Source organism: Melanerpes formicivorus, unplaced genomic scaffold (genome assembly GCF_026170545.1).
Source record: "Melanerpes formicivorus ecotype bairdi unplaced genomic scaffold, bMelFor1.0.p_v2 SCAF_91, whole genome shotgun sequence".
Lineage (NCBI taxonomy): Eukaryota > Metazoa > Chordata > Aves > Piciformes > Picidae > Melanerpes > Melanerpes formicivorus.
In genome coordinates, this window is record NW_027142443.1 from 775,394 (window position 1) to 791,305 (window position 15,912).

General features: G+C 53.0%; 1 protein-coding gene across 1 annotated transcript in view; it reads right to left on the reverse strand.

Annotated features, from left to right (window-relative positions):
• Positions 1–14,931, reverse strand: part of LOC137455129 (protocadherin alpha-C2-like) — a 191,212-nt gene extending 176,281 nt beyond the window's left edge. Inside the window, exon 1 of the mRNA XM_068165688.1 lies at positions 11,495–14,931. Coding sequence (XP_068021789.1) covers positions 11,495–13,972 — 2,478 coding nt within the window. The 5' untranslated portion in view covers positions 13,973–14,931. The remainder of the gene's footprint in view (positions 1–11,494) is intronic.
• Positions 14,932–15,912: the final 981 nt, after the last annotated feature.

Below are 15,912 nucleotides of genomic sequence, written 5' to 3' on the forward strand. Positions count from 1 at the left end.
CTCCCAGGTGTTAACCTTTCCCAACCAAGAAAGAAAATGTCCATCAGCCAATATTCAGCAATCTGCCATCTCACCAACTTCCACCAGATCATTCCCTACATCAGGCAAGCAGAAGCACAAGGATTGTCTGTGGTAGAAGATTTTCAGAACCTCAGGAGACACTGTGGGCATTTCAACACTGCATGCTATTTCAATATTGGGAAGGCCTTCAACTCCAAGCCCTTGGTGCCTGGGACAAAATCCTGCAAAAGAACATTCTGTGGCCAGCCTGCCTCATGCTTACCTTGGTGACATGCCAAAAGTTGCCTTTCCCAACTCAAGGCTCAGTCCAACTCTTGCTTGCCCTTCCCATCCATGAGCGCACCATATCCCTCCCCCCATCTTTCCCTCCTACCCATATGGTCTATATATTCATACACACGGTGTCCAGCAGAGCCTCTGCAGCTGACCATCATGCTTGGCAATGCTTCAGCTACTTCTGAAGGAAATGTTCCCCAGAGAGTTTGTGGAGTCTCCTTCTCTGGAGACTTTCAAGCCCTGCCTAGATGTGTTCCTGTGTGACCTGTGTTGGATTCTATTGTCCTTGAGATCTCTTCCAACCTTGGCTATACTGTGATACTGCTCTGGTACAGGGGTAGGACTCAATGATCTCCAGAGGTCCTTTCCAACCCCTGACATCCTGTGATACTGTGAAATGTGGCAGAACTGAGAGGTTCTAGAGGTGATGTTGGGACAGCTCTGAATGGCAGTAACATTAATTTCATGCTGCAAGAGAACAACTCAAACACCGATGAGCACCGCACTGCAATGGATAATATCAACTGGGTAGGACAATGTGGTTTGGGGTTTTCTGGGCAGCTTTGTTGGGGCTTTGGTTCCTTTTGGTTCTGGGTTTTAGTTTGGGTATTTTGTTTTGCTTTCTTTTCTTCTTTTCCAAAACCATTCTCAGGGATTCTGTAAGCATGTGGCTGCAGATTCATATATTAGAAGACCATCAAATCAGGCCAGCATATCTCACACCACCTCTGCCAACAAATGGCAAACCAAAACCTGGGGGAGAATGGAAACAGGAAAATAAACATAAACCTCCCATTTGTTATACCCACCTTGCTGCAGGACACTCTTCTTTCTGAGCACTTTATTTGACCATTTGTGATTACACCATACTTGGAAAAAGAGCATACCAAAAAGTGCACCATGCCTGCCTCGCTTTCATTAATGAGTCTGGTGGTAGAATCACAATGGAGACTTTGTCTCTTTACTTGTAGAGAAAGCCCTTAAATCCCAAATGCCAACTTGAGTCAAGTCTTGTCAGAGGGGAATCAGAGAGAGTGAGGACAGTTTTAGGTAAGGTAAACACATCTGTATGAATTCTTAAGGCCCTGTGCAATTAGTACTGTATGCAAAGCCTCTTCTGGAGGTTTTCTACTGGAGTCCTCTGTCCCACTCAAGAGGAAAAGCCATCTCCAGCTAAGCAGATATTCTCCAGTTCCAGCAGGCACCTCCATTTCCCTCAGGAAAGCCTATTCCCCACTCAGGGCCACACTCTCCACACCACATGTCCAGGCCCTACTTCAGCCACTCACAACACTATTGCCATAGTACCCAAGACTGCTCCAGCCCAGCAATGTGCCCCACCTCCAAACACCAGACAGAGATCCTTCACATGTCCTCACCTGCCCTCACAAATAGCACAAAGAACAGATGGAGGACTGCAAAGCCACTCAGAGTCTGACAAACTCTTCCCAGCTGCTTGCACTTCCTCCTGAATGTTTGGTGACTTTTCAGCAATCTCAAATGAAAACAAGAGAGCTATGCTTTGTAACTTAGAGATCATCAGAGCTTGACAGTGCTGATTCCAGTCCACACAGCGTTTCTTCTCTGAGAGAACCACACCAAATACTGAAGCAGAAGAGCACTCATGATGTCATCTCTATGGGACAACTTGTAGCAGAGCATGGCTGCTCTGCAGGGTTGGACCAGTACATGAACATAGCTGAATGACTTAACACCACCACACATCATCTCCACCTAGGCCAAGTATGAAGGTGAAGACCCAAGCACTGAAGACTGCACCCACCTCCTTACATCCCCTTACAAATCCCATCTGAAGAGAAGAAAGAAGCGATCATGGTAACAAGGACAGTTCCTCCACTGTTGAAGCACAAGACTGTAGCACAACCTCCTAAAACAGCAGTGAAAATATTCATCAGTCAGCAGTCTGCATCTCTCCCCTTCTTACCAACACAGTGCTAATCAGGCAGGCAGCAGCACAAGAGACTGTCTCTGGTGTGAGATTTTCATGATCACCGTTGCAATACCATGTAACAATCTCAAGATCTGGAAGGCTTCCAACTCCTGACACCTTAGAGCCTGGAAAGGATGCTTGACAAGAACATTCCATGCCTCATGCTCTCCTCAAGGCACACTCCATTCCTGGACTGAGATATGTGTTCTCAGGACAAGAAGAGCCTCTACTATTCTTATCTTCAGATAGAAGAGAAGTCTTCACACTGCTCAGGGTCACCCTTCACATCAGGGAATTATAGAATGCTCTGGTTTAGAAGTGACCTCCAAAGGTCATCCAGTCCAACCCCCTCCACGGTCAGCAGGGACACACTCCACTAGATTAGGCTGCCCAGAGTCCTGTTGAGCCTCACCTTGAATATCTCCAGGGAAGGGGCCCCAACCACCTCCCTGGGCAACCTGTTGAGTGTTCCACCACCCTCACAGTAAAGAACCTGTTCCTCACATCCAAGCTAAATCTGCTCTGCTTTAGTTTGAAGACATTACCCCTTGTCCTATCATTACAGGCCTTTGTAAATGGCTTGGTCCTACTCAGTGCCACTGATAACATTCTCTTCAGAACATGCCTTGAAAACCTCAAGGCTCATTCCTGCTTTTGCAGACCCTTCCATCAGTAAGAGCCCAATGAATCAACACCTGGGTGATATCACATCCACGGTGTGCAGCAGACTTCCTACTCTTTCTATAGGTGATGCTCTGAATAGCAATGGCATTGATATCATGACATGGGAGAATGATCCAAACACTGATAGAAACCTCACTGCGATGAACTATTTTAACTGTGTAGGACAGGCTTGGGGTGGTTTTCTTTTTGCAAAGGGGGTCTTTGATTTTCCTTGTTTTGTTTCTTTTCTTTTTATCACAAAAACAACAGTTCTTTGTACATGTGGGGCTGATGATACAAATACTGAAAGAATGCTAAATAGCTTAGCTTACTGAAGCTACTTCTCTGAAATCTAGCAGAGGGAGAGAGGAGAAAGAGAAATCTTAAATTCCCATTCCTAAGAACTACCTTGCATCACATTCCTCTGTCTTAACGTTTTATATGGAGGTCTTACACCATCAAGACATCAGGCTTCTCTTTCTCACGTAGTCCATCATTAAATGAAGGATTCTAAGGCCCTGATATCTGAACAGCTACCAATGCAAATGCTGAAACAACATCAGAAGAGGCCAAGCACACTCACACCACTTCACTGGACAGGGACATGGGCATGGTGGGGAGCAGGAAAGGAAAAAGGAAACACCAGGTCGAGTTGCATAGATCTCGCTGTACATTTTCTACAACTTACCACAGTCTCCTGTTTTTTCTACAAAAAACCAAACCTGATACAAGCACGGTGAGTAGCCAGCAAGAGGGTGACCAACAATGCCGGGAAACTGCCACTGTCTACGTGCCTTGCACCCCTTGAGCAAACTCAGGTAGAAATGCTACACACCAGTAAGCAACAGCGTATATTTCATTCTACAAGAGAAGAATTCACACCCATGAGGGCAAACCTCAGTTGGGAACGGTAAATGCTGAGAAGTGCCACACGGCTAAATTTCCCATTCACAGACATCAAAGAAAGAACCGAGTGGTAACTGCTAGAACGTGAGGGCAAAAGCGAAACCCCTATCAAGACGCTTAATCACCAGCTAAGCACACAACGGCAGCAGGCCCCGCGGGCTCAGCCCGGCTTCCAGCAGCGCCTGCCAGAGTGCGTGCAAAAAGGGTGAGGAAGAAAAGTAATCTCAGGTTGTGGGAGCAACCAAGACAGGAAAAAAAGAAGAAAGGAAAGGGAGGGAGGGAGGAGAGGGAGGGGCACTGACCGTGTCCAGCAGAGCGGAAGGCTCCGGCTGCAAAGTGTCCTTGGCCGCGGGGACGGCAGGCGGAGGCGGCAAGTTGGGGCTGAAAACCATCAGGTCGCTCTTGCCCGCACCGTCCGCCACGCACAGGCTCCGGCTCTGCCGCTGCGAGTACGACCAGCTGCCCACTTCGCTGGCGCACACCAGCGTCGCCGGAGCGGCACCCGACAGCACCGCCGCCCGCGGCGCACAGCGCGCCGCCCCGTACAGCACCAGCGCCAGCACCAACACGCTCGACACCGCGCAGATCGCCACCACCAGCCACACGTTGGCTGACGAAGAAGCCGCGCCCGCCGACAAGCCGCCCTCCGCCACCGACAGCACACCCAGTCCCGATGAAGACGACGACCCCGCGCCCGACAGCGCCGCCTCGCCGCCCTCCACCAGCGACACGCTCAGCGTCGCTGTGGCCGAGCGCGACGGCTCGCCGTGATCCCGCACCACGATCACCAGCCTCTGACGCGGGCCGTCCGCCTCTTCCAGCGCCCGCGCCGTGCTCACCTCGCCGCTGTACAGACCCACGCGGAACGGGCCCTTCCCACGCGGCTCCAACACCTCGTACCGCAGCCAGGCGTTGTAGCCCGAGTCCACGTCCACCGCACGGATCTTCGCCACCACCTGCCCTGCCGGCGCGCCCCATGCCGCCCACGTCCACAGCGTCTCTGACTCCGACCCTGCCACAGCTTCTACCGAAGACCCAACAACGCCACCCGCAACTGCACCTAGTGCCGGAACCAGCCCCGGACCGCCGCCCGCAGGGGGCAGCAGCACCGGCGCGTTGTCGTTCTCGTCCACCACGAACACCTGCACCGTAGCATTGCCGAACAGCGGCGGCTCCCCCGCGTCCACTGCTCGCACCTCGAACTGCAGCACCTGCAGCTCCTCGTAGTCCAACGGCTGCACCGCCCACAACAGACCGCTCTCCGCGTCCACCGACACGTAGCTCGACGCCGGACGCCACCCGACGCCTGACGACGTGGCCCCGGCGCCGCCTTCCCACAACGAGTAGCTCACGCGACCGTTCTCCGCCTCGTCCGGGTCTCGCGCCCACAGCCGCGCCAGCTCCGCCCCCGCCGCGTTGTTCTCCCGCGCCAGCACCGTGTACACGGCCTGCGAGAACGACGGCGCGTTGTCGTTCACGTCAGACACCGGCACACGCACTCCGCGACTCGCACGCAGCGACGGCTGCCCGCCGTCCTCCGCACGCACCTCCACCTCGTACGCAGACACCCGCTCCCGGTCCAGCGCCTCCCGCAGCACCAGCGAGTACGACCCCGCGAACCTCGACTCCAGACCGAACGGCGACGACGGCCACACCCAGCACCGCACTCGACCGTTCGCCCCCGAGTCCCGGTCCGACACGCTCAGCAGCGCCACCACCGTCCCCACCGACGCGTCCTCCGGCACCGGCACCGACAGGGACGTCACCCACACCTCGGGCGCGTTGTCGTTCACGTCCAGCACCTCCAGCTCCACGCTGCAGTGACCGGACAGCGGGGGAGTGCCTTTGTCTGCTGCTTCCATTTGTAATTCGTGTAATTGGACGGCCTCATAGTCCAGGGCTCTCACTAGTCTAATTTCGCCTGTCTTCGGATCAATGCTGAACAGATCTCTGCTACCACTAGGAACCGCACTCACAATGCTGTAAGTAAATTCCTTATTGAGACCCTCGTCCGGATCCGTGGCGTTCACTCGCACCACCAGCGTCCCCTCTGCAGCGTCCTCCGGCAGCTGCACTTTATACACCGACTGACTGAACTGCGGGGCATTGTCATTCGCGTCCAGCACCGAGATTACCACCTCCATTGTGCCGGTCAGCGAAGGACGGCCGCCGTCACTCGCCGTCAGCACCAACCGGTGCACAGGCACCGTCTCCCGGTCCAGAGCTTTCGTGAGCACCAGAAACAAAGATTTCCTGTTCTCATCAGGAGATTTGACATCCAGCGTGAAGTGCTCGCTGGGGCTGAGTGTATAGGAGAGCTGAGCGTTCGCGCCGATATCTGCATCCGAGGCTCCCTCCAGCGGGAAACGGGAGCCCGGTACCGTGGTGAATTCCGCCATGCTGATGTTTTTCCGTGCGGCGGGGAAGAGCGGGGCGTTGTCGTTAATGTCGGTCACCTCCAGCTCCACAGGGAAGACGCGCAGAGGCCGCTCCAGCAGCACCTCCAGGCGCAGCGAGCACGGAGCGCTCTTCCCGCACAGCTCCTCCCGGTCCAGCCGCGAGCTCACCACCAACGCCCCGCTCGCCCCGCTCACCTCCACGCTCGCCCGCCGGCCCTGCCACACCACTCGCAGCCGCCGTGCCTCCGCATCGCCCGCCTCTAGACCCAGCTCCTGCGGCAGCCGCCCCACCACCGTTCCGACCTTGGCTTCCTCCGGCACTGAGTACCGCACCTGCCCCGACACCAGCGCCCACGTCCGCACCAGCACTACCAGACGCACCGCGGGACCCCAGCGCGCGTCCATCTTCGCTCAAGGCCCCCCCACGGCTCTCCCCCGCCTCTCACAAGCAGTAGTTCTGCTGTCTGCCGGGCCCAGCTCCGCGTCCTCCCCCCCACCGCTCCCAGCCGTGCTCTCCGCCGCACCGGGGCGGAGCCGCCGAGCCTCTCCGTTGCCGTTTCTGAGCCTGCAGCGCCACCGTGTGCTACTCCACCGCCTCGCACGCTGACCGACTCCGCCACCGGACCCGTGCTGATCAGCTTTTCTTACAGATCTTCTTGCGCTTTTATTATTGTTGTTCTTCTCTTCATCTTTATTTTAGTTTTAGGGTTTTTCCTCCTGCTTGCCGTCTGTTTCAGGAAATTCCTTCCTTTTATTTTTCCTGACACACCCTGACAAAGCTATCAGGCATAAGTAAGTGGCAGCAGCGCTAATTACGGAGCATCAGCGCCCGGGCGTGGGTCTCTGACGAAGGTGGAGGCTATTAGGGAGCCGCAGTTCAGTTCAGCCACTAGATAGAATGTCGGTGAATTCTATATGACATCTTCCATCCATTGTTACTTTTTTGATTTATGTCTTTTTTTCTTTTCTTTTTCTTCGTTCTTTTTCTCCCCTCCCTCCTTTCTGTGCACAGTGATATCATCGGTCCATGACAGTAAATTCTTTTTTACTTTCTTCTTTCCATATCTTCATTCTAAATTATTGCTGTTGTTGGCTTTTATTTTTGTCATTTACTACCTTTGTACTTCTCCTAACTCTCTATTCCCCCCCTGTCCTGCCCTACTATTCATCAATTTACCAACTTAATTTCTAGACCATTGCTATATGCCTGAGTTACAGTGACCATGGTCCAATAACTCTATCTTCTTCATCATCACTTCAGACCAGGCACACTGTTCCAGATTATCGTGGATGACAAAGTCCTCACCCCCAGTAGCCATGCAGGAGTAGTGTTGCTGTATCCTAATAATCTTCTTTATAATATCTTTCACTTTTACTTTGTCTTTCTTTATGCTTTGCTCCATTTCCCCATTCACAGATTCATTTCCTTCTTCCTTTCTCCTTTATTCTGGCTATTTTTCCCTTTCATCTGATATTTCTCTTCCATTGTCGCTTAATTTCCATTCTGAGTCTCTTTTCCTTCCCTTTCATTTCTTTTTCTGTCTCGGTCTGGTCTGCTCTTTCCTAGCTTCTTTATCTCTTCTGCTTTCATCATTTTATTTTTCCCTTATTATATTTCACGGCTGCACAACATGTGCCATGCAACATGGAAACGCTCTTTGGGAGGAGATCTTATTCCCCACGGCAGACCCATTGTTTTCCAGGACTCTGGGTGGAGAACAATCTAGGTTAGACAACACAGAGAGACCCTTCACCTCCCATTCTTCTAGAATAAGGTCACACTCTTCATCCACTGTCCTCTCAAGGACCCATCAAATAGCAGACCAAGGCAACCATATCACAATGACCAGCTCGGATACATTAGAATAGAATCCATTCTGATCTGAAACTCAAGCCCAAGTCCCAGGCACTTGGATGACTGTGCAAAGAGGCTTCGATGAGTCCAAACAACCCAGAGCAGTCTCTCATGCTGGCAAACAAATCCAGCACAGCCCAGCACAACAGTCCTTCAAGAAGGCTGAAAAAGCACAGGGCAGCCACAGCTCCCAATCACTCTTCATGTACCTTGAGGAAGATCTGTTCTTCCTGACTCATTTCCCACCTGCATGGTGAATGTCAAGCTCTTGCTTCCCCTCTCACACAGACATATTCTGACTGAACCACACAGCAAGAGTTTTGATCCTCAAAAGATTTAGTCCCCACCAAATATCTCTACCTCATTAACATAATCCACACATCACACAACCAGACAGAAGGCACAAAGGAAACACCAGGAGGACATTTTCACTGGCAGCACCTCCTCAACACCCAACACATCCACTCCCACGAACATAATGTAGTCCCTTTGCTGTCCATGCTTGCTGCCACAGGCTCATGCCATGCTTGGAAGCAGCAGGAAAGGAACAGGAACAGGCAGTGGTGCTTTGCAGCTCCAGTCCTACAGGCATCGCAATCTAGGCAACAACGAATCCACCCTGGCACAACAGGAACCAAACTACATCTGTCTCTCAAACACATCTTCCATAGGTATCAGTGACTGTGGCTTCACTGCTTTCATCTTTAGAATAAGAAACATTTCCTGACAGTTTTAAAACATTTTCCCAGATAGTTTTAAGGACATTTGAGCTGAACTTTATCAGAGATTTTGGGAGAATGTGAACAGGAAATAAATCACTTTCTGCAAAGGGGCTTGAAGCCAGTGGGCAGTGCAGAGTGCTTCTGTAAGCACCGCTATCACATGGGAAACAGGAAGGACACCTGAACACTGAGGACATTCTTTCAGCAACAACCTCTGCTCACCAAAGCCTGCATCTCATTTGCTGTTACCAACACACTGCCAGGGGGAGAGAAGACAATGATGGAGGGCTGGAAACCTGAACAGTGTCCTATACAGCCATTCAAGACAATATCCTGGGCCTTGACAAGCAAGTCTTATGCAGAGTTGGCACCCCAGGAAGAATTCAGTCAGACTCATTTCTCAAAAAACACAGAGACACCAGGGGCAAGGAGGGTGGCACTCCATGGGTGTATCACATCTCTTACCATGCACGAGTAGCTGGCAAGATTGAACACTAACAGCAATGGGAGGAGGGACCTTAAAAAACTGGGACATACATCCAGCACAAACCTCCTGGTGAGTCCACACTGGATGATCTGCCAACCAAGCTGGCACTGCTCAGTCAGAATTCCCACACTGCAGAAGGGATCAAAGTCCCTGCAGTGCACAATCAGAATGTAGTAGGGAAGATGTGTCTGGGTGAGTCCCAATTCAGGCAAAGGCAAAGCATTGATGGGATTCCTTTTGCCCAAGGACCTGGGTGCACTTGCTGAGGAATGTGGGAGGATGGTTATGATCAGTGTCGTTATAACCCACAAATTGATCTCATCGTGGGTGAGAAGAGCCGGTGAATGATGTATGTTGCACGATATTAATTGATGTTAATTAAAAAATATAATCATGTTATTAATCAATGAAACTATAATTAGTAGAACGTATCCCCACTCTGTTGGGCATGACAAAGGGGTATGTTTTCAGGCAGCCAGCTAAACCAGTCAGTGTAAAGAAAATCCTTCAATCTCAAATGCCTCCTTGAGTCAAGTCTTGCCAGAGGAGAATCACAGTGAATGAGGACCGTTTGCACTCACAAACCACAGTTGTCACCAGCACGGTCATCAGTGACACTAATGCAGGGAATAATGCCTGGGGGATGGTCAAAACCACAACCTGAAGGTCTTGCAGTCCTTCAAGAAAGACACAGGACACATCATTGCTACTGAGGTCCACCCTGCAAGTGAACAGGAAGAAGCAGCCAAGCACTGAACATTGCACCAGCCTCCTTATATCCCTTACAAATCCTGCCTAGAGAGGAGAAAACAGCAATTATGGCAACAGGGGCAGCTGTGGAATATGCTATGGGTACCCAAAATTGTGCAAGAACAACAGGCAGCAGCACAAGAGACTCTCTCTGATGTGAGATCTTCATCATCTCAAGGGCATTGAGAGTATCTCAAACTCCATGTAACAATCTGAAAACCTAGAATGCCTCCAACTCCAGACCCTTTGAAGCCTGCCAGAGGATGCTGGACAAGAACATTCCATGACTCAAGCTTTCTTCTCTGCACACTCAATTGATGACAATACAACACGAAGAGCATCAAATATTGTTGTCTTCTGATGACATGGCTCATGGTCTTCCCAGGGATTTCCAATCCCTTCACAAAAGTCTTCTTACTGCTCAAGCTCGCTTTCACAACAGGAAATGCTCAGGCCCTACTCAATGCCACAGACACATTCAGATCCATGAAATGTCAAAGTTTCATTTACCAGCTCAAGGATCATTCCAGCTTTTGTAGACCTTTCCATCATAAAAGAGCCTAAAGAAGAAACACATGGCTGATGTCACATACACGGAGTACAGCAGACTCCCTGCTCTTTCTATTGGTGATGTCAGGACAGCTCTGAACAGCAATGGCATTGATTCAGTGCTATGGGACACTGATCCAAATGCTGAGGACCTGGTAATGAATTATTACAGAATCAGAGAAACATTCAGCTTATAAAAGACCTTCAGCATCACCAAGTCCAACCAATAACCTTACTCTAAAACGTTCACCCCTAAACCATATCCCCAAGCAAACTGTATTTCAACTGTATAGGGGAATTGGGGTGTTTTATTTTGTTTTCGAGGGCATATCTTTGATTTTATTTGCGTTTTGGTTTTTTTTTAATCACAAAGACAAGATTTTTATGTCTTTGTACCTATGATAATCTGAATACTGAATGAATACTAAACAGCTCAGCTTAGTGAATTCAATTTGAAACGTGGGAGACGGGGAGAGCAGGAAAAGTGAAAGATGATTCTCATTTCCAAAAGCACCTTCCATAACACTCCTCTGCCTTAATATTTGAAATTAATAAACATGACTATAACACAACCAAATCTGATGCCACCACAGTCACGTGCCAGAAACCATACTAAGGCACTAAAGAGTGCAGTCTGCGAGTTTTGCATACCTTCAGCAAGCTCGAATGAAAATGCTACACACCAGCAAGCAACAAAATTGATTTCGCTCCACAGCAGAAAAATTCACACCCATCAAGGACGCGCAGAGAATGGCAAAGATGAAACGAAGATTATTAATCACCCGTAAAGCACCCACCAGCAGCGCCTGCTCGGGGCAATGCACCAAGGGTAAGAGCAGGAAAGAGACATCGCAGGGGTGGGGACAAGCAAGGAAGGAAGAGTAGTTGCGAGGAAGGAAAGAGAGGACTGCTGACCGTGTCCAGCAGAGCGGAACACTCCGGCTGAGAGGTGTCCTTGGCCGCGGGGCCTGCAGGCGGAGGTGGCAAGTTGGGGCTGAAAACCATCAGGTCGCTCTTGCCCGCGCCCTCCGCCACGCACAGGCTCCGGCTCTGCCGCTGCGAGTACGACCAGCTGCCCACTTCGCTGGCGCACACCAGCGTCGCCGGAGCGGCACCCGACAGCACCGCCGCCCGCGGCGCACAGCGCGCTGCCCCATACAGTACCAGCGCCAGCACCAACACGCTCGACACCGCGCAGATCGACACCACCAACCACACATTGGCTGACGACGAAGTCGCGCCCGCCGACAAGCCAACCTCCGCCACCGAGAGCACTCCTGGCCCCGATGAAGACGACGACCCCGCGCCCGACAGCGCCGCCTCGCCGCCCTCCACCAGCGACACGCTCAGCGTCGCCGTGGCCGAGCGCGACGGCTCGCCGTGGTCCCGCACCACGATCACCAGCCTCTGACGCGGGCCGTCCGCCTCCTCCAGCGCCCGCGCCGTGCTCACCTCGCCGCTGTACAGACCCACGCGGAACGGGCCCTTCCCACGCGGCTCCCACACCTCGTACCGCAGCCACGCGTTGTAGCCCGAGTCTGCGTCCACCGCACGGATCTTCGCCACCACCTGCCCTGCCGGCGCACCCCAAGCCGCCCACGCCCACAGCGTCTCTGACTCCGATCCCAAAGGTGCCTCTAACGACGACCCGGAAACGCCACCCACTAACGGAACCAGCCCCGGGCCACCCCCCGAGGACTGTAGCAGCACCGGCGCGTTATCATTCTCGTCCACCACAAACAGCTGCACCGTGGCGTTGCCAATCAGCGGCGGCTCCCCCGCGTCCACCGCTCGCACCTCGAACTGCAGCACCTGCAGCTCCTCGTAGTCCAACGGCTGCACCGCCCACAACAGACCGCTCTCCGCGTCCACCGACACGTAGCTCGACGCAGGACGCCACCCGACGCCCGCAGCCTCGACCCCGGCGCCGCCTTCCCACAACGAGTAGCTCACGCGACCGTTCTCCGCCTCGTCCGGGTCTCGCGCCAACAGCCGTGCTAGCTCCGCCCCCGCCGCGTTGTTCTCCCGCGCCAGCACCGTGTACACGGCCTGCGAGAACGACGGCGCGTTGTCGTTCACGTCAGACACCGGCACACGCACTCCGCGACTCGCACGCAGCGGCGGCTGCCCGCCGTCCTCCGCACGCACCTCCACCTCGTACGCAGACACCCGCTCCCGGTCCAGCGCCTCCCGCAGCACCAGCGAGTACGACCCCGCGAACCTCGACTCCAGACCGAACGGCGACGACGGCCACACCCAGCACCGCACTCGACCGTTCGCCCCCGAGTCCCGGTCCGACACGCTCAGCAGCGCCACCACCGTCCCCACCGACGCGTCCTCCGGCACCGGCACCGACAGGGACGTCACCCACACCTCGGGCGCGTTGTCGTTCACGTCCAGCACCTCCAGCTCCACACTACAGTGACTCGACAGTGGAGGCGATCCCTTATCCATTGCTTTAATTTGTAAGTCATACAAAGTAACTGCCTCAAAGTCCAGGGCCCTCTTCAGTCTGATCTCGCCACTCTTCGTATCGATGCTGAATAGATCTGAACCCGAGGCAGGTTCGAAAGTATCAATTTCATAAATCACATCTCCGTATGGTCCCAAGTCCGGATCCGTGGCGTTCACTCGCACCACCAGCGTCCCCTCTGCAGCGTTCTCCGGCAGCTGCACTTTATACACTGGCTGGTTGAATTTGGGCGCGTTGTCATTGACGTCAAGCACCGAGATCACCAGCTCCATAGTGCCAGTCAGGGACGGACGGCCGCCGTCACTCGCCGTCAGCACCAACCGGTGCACAGGCACCGTCTCCCGGTCCAGAGCTTTCGTGAGCACCAGAAACAGAAGTTTCCTGTTTTCATCAGGAGATTTGACATCCAGCGTAAAGTGCTCGCTGGGGCTGAGTGTGTAAGACAGCTGAGCGTTCGCGCCGATATCTGCATCCGAGGCTCCCTCCAGCGGGAAACGGGAGCCCGGCAGCGACAGCTCTGCAATGCTGATGTTTTTCCGTGCGGCGGGGAAGAGCGGGGCGTTGTCGTTAATGTCGGTCACCTCCAGCTCCACAGGGAAGACGCGCAGCGGCCGCTCCAGCAGCACCTCCAGGCGCAGCGAGCACGGAGCGCTCTTCCCGCACAGCTCCTCCCGGTCCAGCCGCGAGCTCACCACCAACGCCCCGCTCGCCCCGCTCACCTCCACGCTCGCCCGCCGGCCCTGCCACACCACTCGCAGCCGCCGTGCCTCCGCATCGCCCGCCTCTAGACCCAGCTCCTGCGGCAGCCGCCCCACCACCGTTCCGACCTTGGTTTCCTCCGGCACCGAGTACCGCACCTGCCCCGACACCAGCGCCCACATCTGCACCAGCACCACCGCGAGACACCAGCGCGCGTCCATCGCCGCTCACGGGCCCCGCCGAGGACCCCGCTGCCTGCCGCAATCACTGGTTGTGCTGCCTTCCCGGCCCCGCACCGTCTCCATCCCCCGCCCTTCCAGCCGTTCTCTCCGCCGAGCCGGGGCGGAGCCGCCGGTTCTCTCTGCTGCCGTTTCTGAGCCTGCAGCGACATCGTGTGCTGCTCCGCAGCCTCGCACGCTGACCGACACTGACCCTGTTACTGGGCCCGCACCGCTGAGCTCTGCTCACCGATCTTCCTGCCCTTTTACTATTTTTTTTCTTCTCTTCATCTTTGTTTTAGTTTTAGGGGTTTTCTGCTGCTTGCCTTCTGTTTGTTTCTACAAATTACTTTCTTTTGTTCTTCCTGACGCACCCTGATGAAGTCATCACTGATAATTAAGTGACATCACCGCTAATTACGTGGCATCACCGCCCGGACGCAGGTGTCTAACGAAGTTGGAGGCTATTAGGGAGCTGCAGCTCAGTTCAGCCACCAGAGAAAATGTCGCTGAACTCTATGTGACATCTTCCATCCATTATTATTTCTTTGCTTCATGTCTTTTTTCTTTCCCTTTTCTTCGTTCTTTTTCTCCCCGCCCTCCTTTCTGTGTACAGTGATATCATCAGTCCATGGCAGTAAACTCTTTTATCCTTTCTTCTTTCCATATCTTCATTCTAAATTGTTGTTGGCTTTTATTTTTCTCATTTACTACCTTTTTACTTCGCTTGTCTAACTCTTTATTCCCTCTCTGTCCTGCCCTTCTTCACTTTACGAACTTCATTTCTATATGGCTGCATTACAGTGACCATGGTCCAAGATCTCTTTCCTCTTCATCACCACTTCAGACCAGGCACATGGTCCCAGAGTATTAACGATGCCAAGGTCCTCACCCCCATTAGCCATGCAGGAGTAACGTTACTGCATCCTGGTGATCTTCTCTAGCCTCTTTGTCTCTTCTGATTTCCTCCTTTCTTATCCCCTTCCCCCCCCCCCCCCCCCCCCCCCCCCTTTAAATTACTTTTCAGATGACTCACCAAATGTCTTGTGCAACATGGAAATTCTCTTCAGCACGAATTCTTATTCCACTCCCCTTAGTCTTCCAGGACACTGGGTGCAGAACAGTCTATGCTACACAACACAGACAGACCCTTCACATCCCATTCTTCTGGAATAAGGTCACACTCTTCATCCACTGTCCTCTCAAGGACCCGGCAAATAGCAGACCAAGGCAACCATATCACAAAGACCAGCTCGGATACATTAGAATAGAATCCATTCTGATCTGAAACTCAAGCCCAAGTCCCAGGCACTTGGACGACTGTGCAAAGAGGCTTCGATGAGTCCAAACAACCCAGAGCAGTCTCTCATGCTGGCAAACAAATCCAGCACAGCCCAGCACAACAGTCCTTCAAGAAGGCTGAAAAAGTACAGGGCAGCCACAGCTCCCAAGCACCCTTCATGTACCTTGAGGAAGATCTGTTCTTCCTGACTCATTTCCCACCTGCATGGTGAATATCAAGCTCTTGCTTCCCCTCTCACACAGACATATACTGACTGAACCACACAGCAAGAGTTTTGCTCCTCAAAAGATTTAGTCCCCACCAAATATCTCTACCTCATTAACATAATCCACACATCACACAACCAGACAGAAGGCACAAAGGAAACACCAGGAGGACATTTTCACTGGCAGCACCTCCTCAACACCCAACACATCCACTCCCACGAACATAATGTAGTCCCTTTGCTGTCCATACTTGCTGCCACAGGCTCAAGCCGTGATTGGAAACAACAGGAAAGGAACAGGAGCAGGCAGTGGTGCTTTGCAGCTCCAGTCCTACAGGCATCACACTCTAGGCAACAATGAATCCACCCTGGCAGAACAGGAACCTAAGCGGATCTCTCAAACACATCTTCCATAGGTATCGGTGACTGTAGCTT